We start from the raw sequence: 14,318 nt of genomic DNA, 5'->3' as shown, positions 1-14,318 counted from the left end.
CTAGCCTTTTACTTCATGAGACCAATATGTGATAATGTGGTAATGGAAACTAGTTTAATGTGTGGCAAAATTTTTACTTGAAATTTTCACTTGTTAATAAAACATGTTTAACTGAAAAGTGGAAGTTCTCCGTTTCAGGGAATGTAGTATTATATGGTACTAATCAACAGTAAACTCTCTGAGTAACAGTACACTGTCTGAGGAAAAACAGTCCTGTTGCTGCCAGTGGAAAGAAAGAAGAAAGGACGTGTTTTTCAAAACAACATGGATAACTTGCAGATTGACAGTATGCAGTGTCTTTGGAAATTTTTGCATAAAACATCTTGGGGTGATATATCACACCGTGAGAAACAATTTTTGTTAGCCAAAATGTTTGTTGGCACTTTCCAGTGACTTTAGGTGTCATTTTATATTGGTTATGTCCCAGAGAGGCAGCAGGACATAATCCTACTTCTACATTCATATTCATTGTGTGTTGCCTGTTGTCCAGTTATCTACTCTTTACAAGAGGTGGTAGGCCCAACAAAATTAAAGTTCCTGATTCACTTCTAAAATATCTTTCTCCATTTGTAGGTACTCATTCTTATTGGCTTCTTGTTGAAAATCACGCTGTCAGATCACTGTGGTAGGTAGCATGTTTCACACCTGATTAGTAGACTCTGCTAGTTCGTGAAATCTCGTCGTCTCAGGACCGACATATACTAAAGGGTGCCTAGCGTTGTCTGGAAGTAAGAGCAAACATTTTGCCTCTAACAAAAGTTGTTCTACGTGGCTTGATCTGTCATTCCTAGATGTTTGAAACAGTGACTTTGAAATACATTGTGTAAGTATTTTGGCCCCCATGAACCATGGACCTTGCCGTTGGTGGGGAGGGTTGCGTGCCTCAGCAATACAGATGGCCGTACAGTAGGTGCAACCACAACAGAGGGGTATCTGTTGAGAGGCCAGACAAATGTGTGGTTCCTGAAGAGGCACAGCAGCCTTTTCAGTAGTTGCAGGGGCAACAGTCTGGATGATTGACTGATCTGGCCTTGTAACACTAACCAAAACGGCCTTGCTCTGCTGGTACTGCAAATGGCCAAAAGCAAGGGGAAACTACAGCCGTAATTTTTCCTGAGGGCATGCAGCTTTACTGTACGGTTAAATGATGACGGCGTTCTCTTGGGTAAAATATGACGGAGGTAAAATAGTCCCCCATTCGGATCGCTGTGCAGGGACTGCTCAAAAGGACGTCGTTATCAGGAGAAATAAAACTGGCATTCTATGGATCGGAGCGTGGAATGTCAGATCCCTTAATCGGGCAGGTACGTTAGAAAATTTAAAAAGGGAAATGGATAGGTTAAAGTTAGATATAGTGGGAATTGATGAAGTTTGGTGGCAGGAGGATCAAGACTTTTGTTCAGGTGAATACAGGGTTATAAATACAAAATCAAATAGGGGTAATGCAGGAGTAGGTTTAATAATGAATAAAAAAATAGGAGTGCGGGTAAGCTACTAGAAACAGCATAGTGAACGCATTATTGTGGCCAAGATAGACACAAAGCCCATGCCTACTACAGTAGTACAAGTTTATATGCCAACTAGCTCTGCAGATGATGAAGAAATTGATGAAATGTGTGATGAGATAAAAGAAATTATTCAGGTAGTGAAGGGTGACGAAAATTTAATAGTCATGGGTGACTGGAATTCGAGAGTAGGAAAAGGGAGAGAAGGAAACGTAGTAGGTGAATAGGGATTGGGGGTAAGAAATGAAAGAGGAAGCCGTCTGGTAGAATTTTGCAAAGAGCATAACTTAATCATAGCTAACACTTGGTTCAAGAATCATGAAAGAAGGTTGTATACATAGAAGAATCTTGGAGCTACCAGAAGGTATCAGATAGATTATGTAATGGTAAGACAGAGATTTAGGAACCAGGTTTTAAATTGTAAGTCATTTCTTGGGGCAGATGGACTCTGACCACAATCTATTGGTTATGAAGTGTAGATTAAAACTGAAGAAACTGCAAAAAGGTAGGAATTTAAGATGGGACCTGGATAAACTGACTAAACCAGAGGCTGTACAGAGTTTCAGAGAGAGCATAAGGGAACAATTGACAGGAATGGGGGAAAGAAATACAGTAGAAGAAGAATAGGTAGCTCTGAGGGATGAAGTAGTGAAGGCAGCAGAGGATCAAGTAGGTAAAAAGGTGAGGGCTAGTAGAAATCTGTGGATAACAGAAGAAATACTGAATTTAGTTGATGAAAGGAGAAAATATAAAAATGCAGTAAGTGAAGTAGGCAAAAAGGAATACAAACGTCTCAAAAATGAGATCGACGGGAAGTGCAAAATGGCTAAGCAGGGATGGCTAGAGGACAAATGTAAGGATATAGAGGCTTATCTCACTAGGGGTAAGATAGATACTGCCTACAGGAAAATAAAGAGATCTTTGGAGAAAAGAGAACCACTTGTATGAATATCAAGAGCTCAGATGGAAACCCAGTTCTAAGCAAAGAAGGGAAAGCAGAAAGGTGGAAGGACTATATAGAGGGTCTATACAAGGGCGGTGTACTTATGGACAATATTATGGAAATGGAAGAGGATGTAGATGAAGATGAAATGAGAGATACGATACTGCGTGGAGAGTTTGACAGAGTACTGAAAGACCTGAGTCAAGAAACAAGGCCCTGGGATTAGACAAAATTCCATTAGAACTACTGATGGCCTCGGGAGAGCCAGTCCTGACAAAACTCTACCATCTGATGAGCAGGATGTATGAAACAGGCGAAATACCCTCAGACTTCAAGAAGAATAAAATAATTCCAATCCCAAAGAAAGCAGGTGTTGACATGTGTGAAAATTACCGAACTATCAGTTTAATAAGTCATGGCTGCAAAATACTAACGCGAATTCTTTACAGACGAATGGAAAAACTGGTAGAAGCCGACCTTGGGGAAGATCAGTTTGGATTCCGTAGAAATGTTGGAACATGTGAGGCAATACTGACCTGACGACTTATCTTAGAAGCTAGATTAAGGAAAGGCAAACCAACGTTTGTAGCATTTGTAGACTTGGAGAAAGCTTTTGACAATGTTGACTGGAATACTCTCTTTCAAATTCTAAAGGTGGCAGGGGTAAAGTACAGAGAGCGAAAGGCTATTTACAATTTGTACAGAAACCAGATGGCAGTTGCAAGAGTCGAGGGGCATGAAAGGGAAGCAGTGATTGGGAAGGGAGTGAGACAGGGTTGTAGCCTCTCCCCGATGTTATTCAATCTGTATATTGAGCACGCAGTAAAGGAAACAAAAGAAAAATTTGGAGTAGGTATTAGAATCCATGGAGAAGAAATGAAAACTTTGAGACTTGCCGATGACATTGTAATCCTGTCAGAGACAGCAAAGGACTTGGAAGAGCAGCTGAACGGAGTGGACAGTGTCTTGAAAGAAGGATATAAGATGAACATCAACAAAAGCAAAACGAGGATAATGGAATGTAGTAAAATTAAGTTGGGTGATGCTGAGGGAATTAGATTAGGAAATGAGACACTTAAAGTAGTAAAGGAGTTTTGCTATTTGGGGAGCAAAATAACTGATGATGGTAGAAGTAGAGAGGATACAAAATGTAGACTGGCAATGGCAAGGAAAGCGTTTCTGAAGAAGAGAAATTTGTTAACATCGAGTATAGATTTAATTGTCAGGAAGTCGTTTCTGAGAGTATTTGTATGGAGTGTAGCCATGAATGGAAGTGAAACATGGACGATAAATAGTTTGGACAAGAAGAGAATAGAAGCTTTCTAAATGTGGTGCTACAGAAGAATGCTGAAGATTAGATGGGTAGATCACATAACTAATGAGGAGGTATTGAATAGAATTGGGGAGAAGAGGAGTTTGTGGCACAACTTGACAAGAAGAAGGGACCGGTTGGTAGGACATGTTCTGAGACATCGAGGGATCACCAATTTAGCATTGGAGGGCAGCATGGAGGGTAAAAATCGTAGAGGGAGACCAAGAGATGAATACACTAAGCAGATTCAGAAGGATGTAGGTTGCAGTATGTAGTGGGAGATAAAGGAGCTTGCACAGGATAGAGTAGCATGGAGAGCTGCATCAAACCAGTCTCAGGACAGTAGACCACAACAACAAGTATTTTGGGGAAAAAAGTCTGTAGAGAATATTTTGTTTATCTTCATATCTTTAACCTTTCCGTAAGTGTTGTTAGATGCTATTTGACAAATTCTTTTTGTTTTTTCTAGCTTTGCTGGAGAATGAGCTCGCAGACAGACAAATGATTGGCAGCTTTTACCAACAAATTTATTTTCTAACATTTATTGAAAGTCTGGTAAGTTTGCCGAAAATTGTTGGACTTTGCATTTTGTTTGTTTTTGTCTATTAGCAACAAACTTGTTTCATCTATATTCCAGTATTATTTGTCTTCATGTTGTCCTCCCTCATTTCCTTTCTCTCTTCTTTTCCAACTTAAACCACTAAATATGCTGTTTTTTTGTACTGAAAACAAATTCTGATAAACTTTACATTACAGATATGAAATTCAGTGGCCAATATCACTGTTGTAAATAGAATAGCATTGTGTTTCAGTCAGACTTATGTTTGCACCTAGAGAGACATGGAATTATCTCAAGATTACTCAGATGCTATAAATTCCTTCTGTTTTTCGCAATCTACATGCATTCTGTGAGATATATTCTGTGTAGGGCTTTTAGTGTTATTACTTAAATAGTTAGTAGCAGCAGCAGCAGCATCAGATGCAACTTTTCACAATGAATATCATATTAGGCCAATAGTGTAAGACCAAGTAAGTAGACAAAATAGAAACAATGGCTAGAACAGGTTCTGTTGTTTTAATGGCTTCAGTTGTTGTCGAGTAGGACTATCCTGTGTTTCGTCTCACAGCGGAGTTGTGCTTGTGGTGTTGGTGGGGGGTTCCTATTTTCTCTTTCAACTGAAAAATGTGAATGATAACTTGGGGCATTATCAACCAACATCAAAAAATTCCCAGTATTGCCAGTTGCAGACTGATGACATTTAGCTGCAATTGCAAATGGTACAACAGTACAATCTGTCACAGATGAAGGTTCAGACATCTACACAAGGCAGCAACAATGACAGTTTGCAGGGTGGGGGAACGTGCCAGACTGGTAAGCCCAGTGCCAGTGGACCTTCTGCATGCAGGCTTGCAAATGTCAATTTGCCAACTGGAATGTTTTCAGTTAAATGATAAAAAACAAAAGCATTAGCAAATATAGAAATTACAGCACCTATAAATAACAAAAGATGTATCAAACATTAAATATAACTACTGTCTTGAAATGAATATAATAGAAGGAAACATTCCACGTGGGGGGGAAAAAATATATCTAAAAAGAAAGATGATGTGACTTACCATACGAAAGCGCTGGCACGTCGATAGACACACAAACAAACACAAACATACACACAAAATTCTAGCTTTCGCAACCAACGGTTGCCTCGTCAGGAAAGAGGGAAGGAGAGGGAAAGACGAAAGGATTTGGGTTTTAAGGGAGAGGGTAAGAAGTCATTCCAATCCCGGGAGCGGAAAGACTTACCTTAGGGGGAAAAAAGGATGGGTATACACTCGCGCGCACACACACACACACACACACACACACACACACACACACACACACACACACACACACACACACACACACACACACATATCCATCCACACATATACAGACACAAGCAGACATTTGTAAAGGCAAAGAGTTTGGGTAGAGATGTCTGTCGAGGTGGAAGTACAGAGGCAAAGATGTTGTTGAAAGACAGGTGAGGTATGAGCCTTTACAAACGTCTGCTTGTGTCTGTATATGTGTGGATGGATATGTGTGTGTGTGTGTGTGTGTGTGTGTGTGTGTGTACCCGTCCTTTTTTCCCCTTAAGGTAAGTCTTTCCGCTCCCGGGATTGGAATGACTCCTTACCCTTTCCCTTAAAACCCAAATCCTTTCGTCTTTCCCTCTCCTTCCCTCTTTCCTGACGAGGCAACCGTTGGTTGCGAAAGCTAGAATTTTGTGTGTATGTTTGTGTTTGTTTGTGTGTCTATCGACGTGCCAGCGCTTTTGTATGGTAAGTCACATCATCTTTCTTTTTAGATATACTGTCTTGAAATGTTTGACAGTAGTATTTTCAATCTCATTGTGTAAACCTTGTCTGGATGACCTCCAGAACAAGTAATCTTTCCTAGTAAAAATCACCTGCTCTTTCTAGGAATACAAAACTGAAGAAAGTAGGAGGTAATAATGTTTGACATCAAACTATGCACAAATTTGATGCAAATTTTTTTTTGTAGGGGTTCTATTTATTAATACGAGGGCTGCTCAATAAAGAATGATCATAATTTTTTTATGTCATAATTTCTTGTGCTAAAATTTAATCTTACGATATTCTGTTAGCTTAATGTGCAACAAACACGCTGTAGTAGTTTCATTGTTGGGACTACTGGTTCCCGCCTGTCAGAGGCGGACAAGGTGGGACAAGCTCAGTATCGCCTACCACTGCATGGAGGTAACAAGTGAGGAACAACATGCGGCTTTGAAATTCTGCTTTTGTCTCAACAAATCTTCAGCTGGGGCCTATACATTGTTACGGGAGGCCTATGGAGAGTGTGTTCTTCCCTACAGCAGGTTGAAGGTGGTTTAAAGTGTATAAAGAGGGGAGACAATCAATTTCAAAGGATGGTGGACCCGGTTCTCAAGTTACTGCTCTTACGGAAGAAAACAGCAAAACTGCTGCTGTCATTGTGAGAGAGGATCGACAAATTACCTTAACATCACTTTCTAAAATATTGAACATTTCGTTGGGTGCCACCCACACATTGGTGACATAAAAATTACACGACACATGTTTGTGCGCGATGGATTCGAAGACTGTTGATTTCCGAACAAAAGGACATTAGGGTACCAGTCTGCGTGCAGTTAAAGTTGATGTTAGAGGAAGATCTGGAGTTTCTTTCAAATGTAATCATTGCTGATGAAACTTCACTACATCATTTTGATCCTGAGAGCAAACAGCAAAGCTCAGTGTGGAAATCTCCTTCATCGCCAACCGCTAAAAAGCAAAAGTGGTTGCTTCTGCTGGGAAAGTTGTGGTTATCTCGTTCTTTGGTATTCATGGAATGGCTTATCAGCATGTTGTAAATGCACACACATCACTAACTGGACGATATTACAGGGATGTCCTGAAAACATTGCAAGTTCATATCAGGTGCAAAAGACTACATTTCCATAAAGCAGGATGGGTGCTACACCATGATAATGTGCGGCCGCATATTGCCAATGTTGTTGCTGAATATCTTACAAAAATCAACATGAAGGGCATCCCTCACCCTCCCTGTAGTCTGGATTTAGCTCCATGTGACTTTTTTCTATTCCCTAACGTGAAGAAACGTCTTCGTGGGAGACATTATCAATCATCAGAAGCAGTAGTGAAGGCCTCGGAGGCAATTTTGAAGGACCTCTCAGAAATGTTTTCCAGCATGTTTTTGATAACTGGCAGAAATGCTGGGAGGAAAAGTGCATCACACTCACGGGAGACTACTTTGAGAGGGTCCATCAAAATTATGAGGATGAGTAAAGGTGAACAGCCTTCGTAACTTATAGAACACCTACAAGTAATGGTTCATATAATTAGAATTGATAACATGTAATGTCTTTATGGAACACTAAAGACCAGTCGACACACTTTGTTTGATCATGAATTATTGCAGTCACAAAAATGATTGCTAGATTGTTGCAACTGGTTTTTCCCCAATGTTGATGCCATGTAGCACTAAAATAGTGACTGATACAACCTTGAAATATTAATAATGTGCAGAGCATAAAAATATGCGCATTTGATCCAAATATCTCTTTTGAAGTGCTACTGGTTTCGCTTTAAAGCCCTCTTAAATTTGGCAAAAACTGTTGTGTAGTTCAATGACTTTTTTTATTTTTTGTAAGTTGTAGCTTGGATTTTGCACAGATTAGTTTTATTGTGCATGCTTCATCTGTGCAGAATTTCATTCTAGTTGGAGCTTTTCTTGTTGGGATTATTCCTATGATTGGTCCACTTCATATGGAAAATGCATCTTGAATTTTGAAGGTAATATGATGCACAGTGTCTCGCATAAAGGAATAACTGGAAGGTGGCTTGTATATGTAAATAAACGCGCAAAATGCACTGATTTTACACTTAGCTTATTTAGTGACACATTCTACACTAACATGCAGATGAACAGTGTAGCATCGGTTTATTCCATTCTAAACTAATAATATTGTAGAGGTCCAATAAAACACATCTGCCATTTGGAGTGGTTGACACTTGTTTAAAAGGAAGGAGCAGACTTAGGAGTAGACTTCATATCGTAAACATTAACATACTTTCAGTGAATTTCAATTGAAAATAAGTTATCTATGATGGTACAGTATTACTGTTTATCTATTTGATCAAAACTACTTTAAAATGGTGTACAAACGGAACTCTTCCACACGTATAAATTATACTTCACGTCCTTCTTGTGCAACATTTACCAACATAATGAAAACTACATTAGGAACATAAAACACTCTATCTGTGGCAATCAAAGTGTGCATTATGTAACATCAGTGGCTTTCACGCATTTATTCTTGCTTCAGTCCATGCTGTCCTCTCTCAAAATATTAGACTGCTTTATTCTAACATACTGAGACTATTTTTAGAGACATTCTTCTTTGTGAAAGTATGCTGACTGTGATGGGTAGTTAATCATAGACATTAGTAATCTTTTTTTTTTTTTCATTTTTGGGTCTAAGCATTATTATTACTAGCTAATTATTAATGTTAAATAAAGTATAAACTGCACAAATTATTTTCACCAGGCACGGTGGGCTTCTAAAATTATATATCTGTTGACTACACCAGATGACATCACAAGAGTGAGGGTTGTAAGATTATTGAGCAGCCGGCTCAAACAGCCACGAGCACACCACATCGAAGCTTTACTTGGGTAAGTTACTTTGGTGTAAAAATTAAAGCTAGCTTTAATAACATGTGACAATAATTTGTTGCCTGGGTAATGAAGCTTCTGTACAGAAAGGTATGCTTTAGCTTCTTCAGCCTAGAAGTTAGTTATCTCTCTACAGTCTTTGCTTTTTTCGTCCTAGCTTTCTAAACCAGTTTTGTACAGGTTTCAAACATTTGATACCTAGAAAAATGTGTGCCGTGTTAGATAATACTGATACGCAGAGCATTAGATGTCAGAACCAATGTGGAATACAGCAATAATCTGCTGTTAATATTGACTTCTTCATTATCCATCTGACATTCACCACTGGATGAAGGTCTCCTCCATGCACTGTTTTAAACACCCGTTTTGTTCCTGGTGTTTCCATAGGTTATTGATTTGGTCCTTTCTTATCTCTTGGCATTTGGGAAACAGCTTCCTCGGTCTGTCTACCATCTGTTTACTTGACTGTGTCCTATCCATCCCTGTTATGTTTTCAATACAGTTGTAATTATGTCTTCCTCTCCAGTGTGGTCCCAGAGCCATTTGTTTATTTTAGTAGTGCATCTCTTAACTGAATGTTCAGTGACCCTCAGCCTTTAAGTGGTCTCAGTATTTAAATAAAAACTGATAATACGCACTGATTATAACCTTTACTTTTCAGGATCATCAGAAGTTTAGTTTTGAAACCTATATTTAATTTTCCAAAAGGTCTCCAGGCCATTTTTTACTTTTCTGCTTATTTATGTTAGTATCCACCTTGTCATCTCCCATTGCTCTAAAAACAAGAACTCAACTTTTCATGGAACTTCATTGTTAATTTGTATCATTTTCCATTCTGCGTTGTATATGTGGGTTATTCATGAGTTTAGTATTGTTATAATTTATTTCAAAGATTACTCTATCCCAGGATATCTCTATTATGTTCTTCCATCAGTTGTTGACATTTGTCTGTACTACATCTACACACTTATTCTATGAACAACTGTGAGCCAAGTGCAATCTTCTAGGCTAGACTTATCTCACTTGTGATTTCCTCACTATCCTGATGAAGACTCACTTAAGGTTTGGCATTGAGATATTTATTCCTCAGTATCTTGAGGCAGATTTAATTGATATCTTGTTTCTCTAAGGTTGTTACTAGAAATTTATTTGAAACCTTGGCTAAAACTTTCTCAGAATCTGTGAATCTCAGGTGAAGTGGTAACTTTTATTTTGTGCTCCAATCTATGTTTAGTTCATGACTTACAAATTGGTACATTGTGCTGTATCCACTTAAATATCCAGTTTTATTTAATTTAGCAAATTTGGTCGTATTCCTTTAGCTGTTTTCTTGAAACTCATAATCTCTTAATCAGTTGATTTGGACTATTTGAGATTTGCTTTTCTTCCACTTTTTTATGCCTGCAACATCTTTTTCTATTTGCCTAAGTTCCTATGTTAAATAATTATCCCTGTTGTCTGTATCCAAATAACCTCCCTTTTCCATGGCACTGAACTGGTGCTTAATTTGACCTGGTATTCCTGCCCAAACTTTAAAGAATTGAAGAGTCATAGTGTGTATTTGTGATGTCCTGCCTGATGCGTTTCCTCCTAGCTTTGTATCTAGCGCCACACGTGTTTCTAAAGTGATTAAAAATTGTTGTATTCTCTAAAATTTCTGTTTTGTTTGATCAAATATAGTGATTTCATGTCCATATCCATACTCTCCCTTTAAAACTCTCTTTAAAATTCTGAAGGTAGCAGGGGTAAAATACAGGGAGCGAAAGACTATTTACAATTTGTACAAAAACCAAATGGCAGTTATGAGTCAAGGGGCATGAAAGGCAAGCAGTGGTTGAGAAGGGAGTAAGTCAGGGTTGTAGCCTATCCCCGATGTTGTTCAATCTGGATATTGAGCAAGCAGCAAAGGAAACAAAAGAAAAATTTGGAGTACGAATTAAAATCCATGGAGAAGAAATAAAAACCTTGAGGTTTGCTGATGACATCGTAATTGTATCAGAGACGGCAAAGGACCTGGAAGAGTAGTTGAATGGAATGGACAGTGTCTTGAAAGGAGAATATAAGATGAACATCAACAAAAGCTAAGTAAGGATAATGGAATGTAATTGAATTAAATCAGGCGATACTGGGGGAATCAGATTAGGAAATCAGACATTTAAAGTAGTAGACAAGTTTTGTTATTTGGAGAGCAAAATAACTGATGATGGTCGAAGTAGAGAGGATATAAAATTTAGATGGCTATAGCAAGGAAAGCATTTCTGAAGAAGAGAAATTTGTTAAGATTGTGTATAGATTTAAGTGTCAGGAAGTCTTTTCTGAAAGTATTTGTATGGGGTGTTGCAATGTATGGAAGTGAAACATGGACAATAAGTAGTTTAGACAAGAAGAGAATAGAAGCTTTCAAAATGTGCTACAGAAGATTGCTGAAGATTAGATGGGTAGATCATGTAACTAATGAGGAGGTACTGAATAGAATTGGGGAGAAGAAGAATTTGTGGCACAACTTGACTAGAAGAAGGGATCGATTGGTAGAACACATTCTGAGGCATCAAGGGATCACCAATTTAGTATTGGAGGGAAGCGCGGAGTGTAAGAATCGTAGAGGGAGACCAAGAGATGAATATACTAAGCAGATTCAGAAGAATTTAGGTTGCAGTAGTTACTCAGAGATGAAGAAGCTCGTGCAGGGTAGAGTAGCTTGGAGAGCTGCATCAAACCAGTCTATGGACTGAAGACCACAACAACAACATCCATTTAGTAATTGTCATCTGTTTTCATTTTGCTTTTTTTCTGAATATGTTAAGAAACAACACCTAATGCATGACTTGTGTTGTCTCTGCTATAATATCCAAAATTCTCCACTGAATTATTTTTCTTTGGTGTTGTTCTACTTGTGAATTAGAATACCCTTTTGCCATCTTTTAGTGTGATTTGTTTTTGTTTATCAGCTTCTGCAACTCTTTGTAAAGGGTTTCTACCTCATCGTGATGTAGACCTGTTGATGCAAACACATGAATGAATTGATTTCTTTCTGTCTTTCTTTATAGTGGCTGGTGGTAGGAGACTTCTAGTTCTGAAATATTGTGGTTTGATGTTTAGTGTTATATTTTATGAGAATGTGTGTGTGTGTGTGTGTGTGTGTGTGTGTGTGTGTGTGTTTTATAGGTACATTCTCCTTACTTCTGCTTGGACCTGTGGCATCCACTCACATTCAGTTTCAGATATGGGCTTTAACTGAGTTGCCAGCCATACCAAGTGATTTTCGCCCCCTGCGGGTCCGGGGTAAGAATAGGCCCGAGGTATTCCTGCCTGTCGTAAGAAGCGACCAAAAGGAGACCCTCTCCGTCAAGGGGATGGTTTGTGCCTGCGTCCGGGGACGGCCGGTTCAACGACTTACATTTGTGGTCATTTTGGTTTTTCGCTTATTCCGGTTTCTTCCTTCCTTTGTTTGTTTCCTTTCTTTGTCCTTCTCCTTCTCCCACTGTCTTCCTTCCTTTTTCCCTAGCCTTCTTGTCCACCCTATGGTCTCCGCCTCGGCGTTTGAGACAGTCTGTCCTTTCTCTCCCTCCCTCTCCTTTTTTTTCCTATTCTTCTTTCCTCCTTGTGTGGGCCTGAAGGCCGACCCACGCGTTCGCACGTGTAGCCAGTGACGGGGTAAAGTGTAATTCCCCGCTCTGAGTAGACAAATAGGGCCCGTGTGTACCCCCTGGTAAGGCCTGGCCCGGGGAGCGGTGATTGCCCGAGCTGACACCTTCCGACCGTTCCGATTGGCCCCTCCGTCCATTTCTTGGGAGGTGTGACCTGAGGTGTAAACATTCACGTAAGGCGGGAGCGCCCTCTGAGAGTGTCCTCACAAGGAAGGAGCGCACCATCGGAGACGCTGGCAATCATGGGGGATTCATCCGCAATGGATTTCTCTTCTTCTTCTCTCTCGACTTCTGCCCAAAAACGGAAACTTGACCAGCCACCAGTGACAAAAGTACTACCGCCTGCCCCAAAGTTCGTCGTAGTTTCTAGATCTGAGGACGGAAAGGATTTTTCATCTGTCAACCCTTTCCTTATTCAGAAGGGCGTAGATGCCATAGCCGGACCTGTCAAGTCTTGTACCAGGATGCATAACAGTACCTTGTTGGAAACTGAGAGCGCCTTTCAGGCACAAAAACTCCTACAGGCCACACTCGTGTACACGCTCCCTGTCCGGGTGGAGGCTCACCGCACTTCGAATTCGTCGCGTGGTGTGGTATTTACTAGATCACTCGACGGATTGACTGACAAGGAGATTCAGTCTTTCCTCGCTGAGCAGGGCGTGACGGCTGTCCATAGGGTCATGAAAAAGGTTGACAATGACCTTGTACCGACCTGGACAATTTTCTTGACCTTTGATAGTGTTCAGCTGCCGTAACGCATGAAAGCGGGCTTTGAGGTTATTTCTGTTCGCCCCTATGTCCGGACACCTACGCGCTGCTACCAGTGTCGGGGTTTTAACTACACCCGCCAGTCTTGTTCTAATGCGGCTAAATGCGTCACTTGTGGCAGGGACGCCCATGAGGGTGACTGTCCACATGCGTCTCCTCATTGCATGAACTATCAGGATGACCATGCGGTGTCCTCTCACGACTGTACCATCTACAAGGATGAACGCTGTATACAGGAAATTGGGGTCAAAGAGAAAGTGTCCACCTCGGCTGCTCTCAAGCTTTTTGCTAGTAGGAAGCCCACGCTGCTCCCAGCAGGGAAATACAGTACCTTTCTTGCCTCTCCTCGGCCTACCAGGGAGGTATCGACGTAGACATGCGATCTGACCTTTAGCGCTACGGTCATCCATTTGGCCAGTGCTAAGATCGCCCAGTCAACGTCTCCTCTTCCTCCCCTCACCCCTAAGACACAAGCACCTTCATCAGCTTCTGCCAAGACTAAGACTCAGAAGTCAGATGCACGGGCCTTCAAGAAGAAACTGTCCAGTGAAGACTTCTTACATATCCCGAACCCCCAGCCATCGACCAGTACTTCGACTAAACGACCTTCCAAGAAGGCTCATAGGAAGAAAAGTTCTCCTTCTCCGCCACCTGCGCCACCCAGCGGTTGCTGCCCCAGGCTGTCATCCATTTCGCCTGGCCGCACCGCTGGTAGCCGAACATCTGGCCGTTCACCGGCGGAGGAAGCTCCCCCTCCCGACCATCTTAACATGGTGGCCGATGAACCTATTGAAAAAATGGACGATGACTCTCTGCCTATTGATAGCGGCAGCAGTGCTCGCTCGAAGCCAGTCCCTCAGCGGCCTTCAAGGTGACCCCTTCTTGCTTCTCCTTTTTCTTCTCACGATGGCATATTCACGGCATT

At 40.7% G+C, this 14,318-nt stretch overlaps 1 protein-coding gene across 4 annotated transcripts in view; it reads left to right on the top strand.

Annotated features, from left to right (window-relative positions):
* The window catches only part of LOC126483972 (centromere protein I-like), a 393,190-nt gene that overhangs the window by 64,993 nt on the left and 313,879 nt on the right, over positions 1-14,318 (top strand). For all 4 annotated transcript variants that reach the window (XM_050107290.1, XM_050107282.1, XM_050107275.1 and 1 more), the window contains exons 4-5: positions 4,230-4,315; positions 8,851-8,978. In XM_050107290.1, coding sequence (XP_049963247.1) covers positions 4,230-4,315; positions 8,851-8,978 — 214 coding nt within the window. The remainder of the gene's footprint in view (positions 1-4,229; positions 4,316-8,850; positions 8,979-14,318) is intronic.

Source organism: Schistocerca serialis, chromosome 1 (assembly GCF_023864345.2).
Source record: "Schistocerca serialis cubense isolate TAMUIC-IGC-003099 chromosome 1, iqSchSeri2.2, whole genome shotgun sequence".
Classification (NCBI taxonomy): Eukaryota; Metazoa; Arthropoda; class Insecta; order Orthoptera; family Acrididae; genus Schistocerca; species Schistocerca serialis.
Note: the sequence above shows the minus strand (reverse complement) of the source record. Positions and strands in the feature narration are given on the sequence as shown.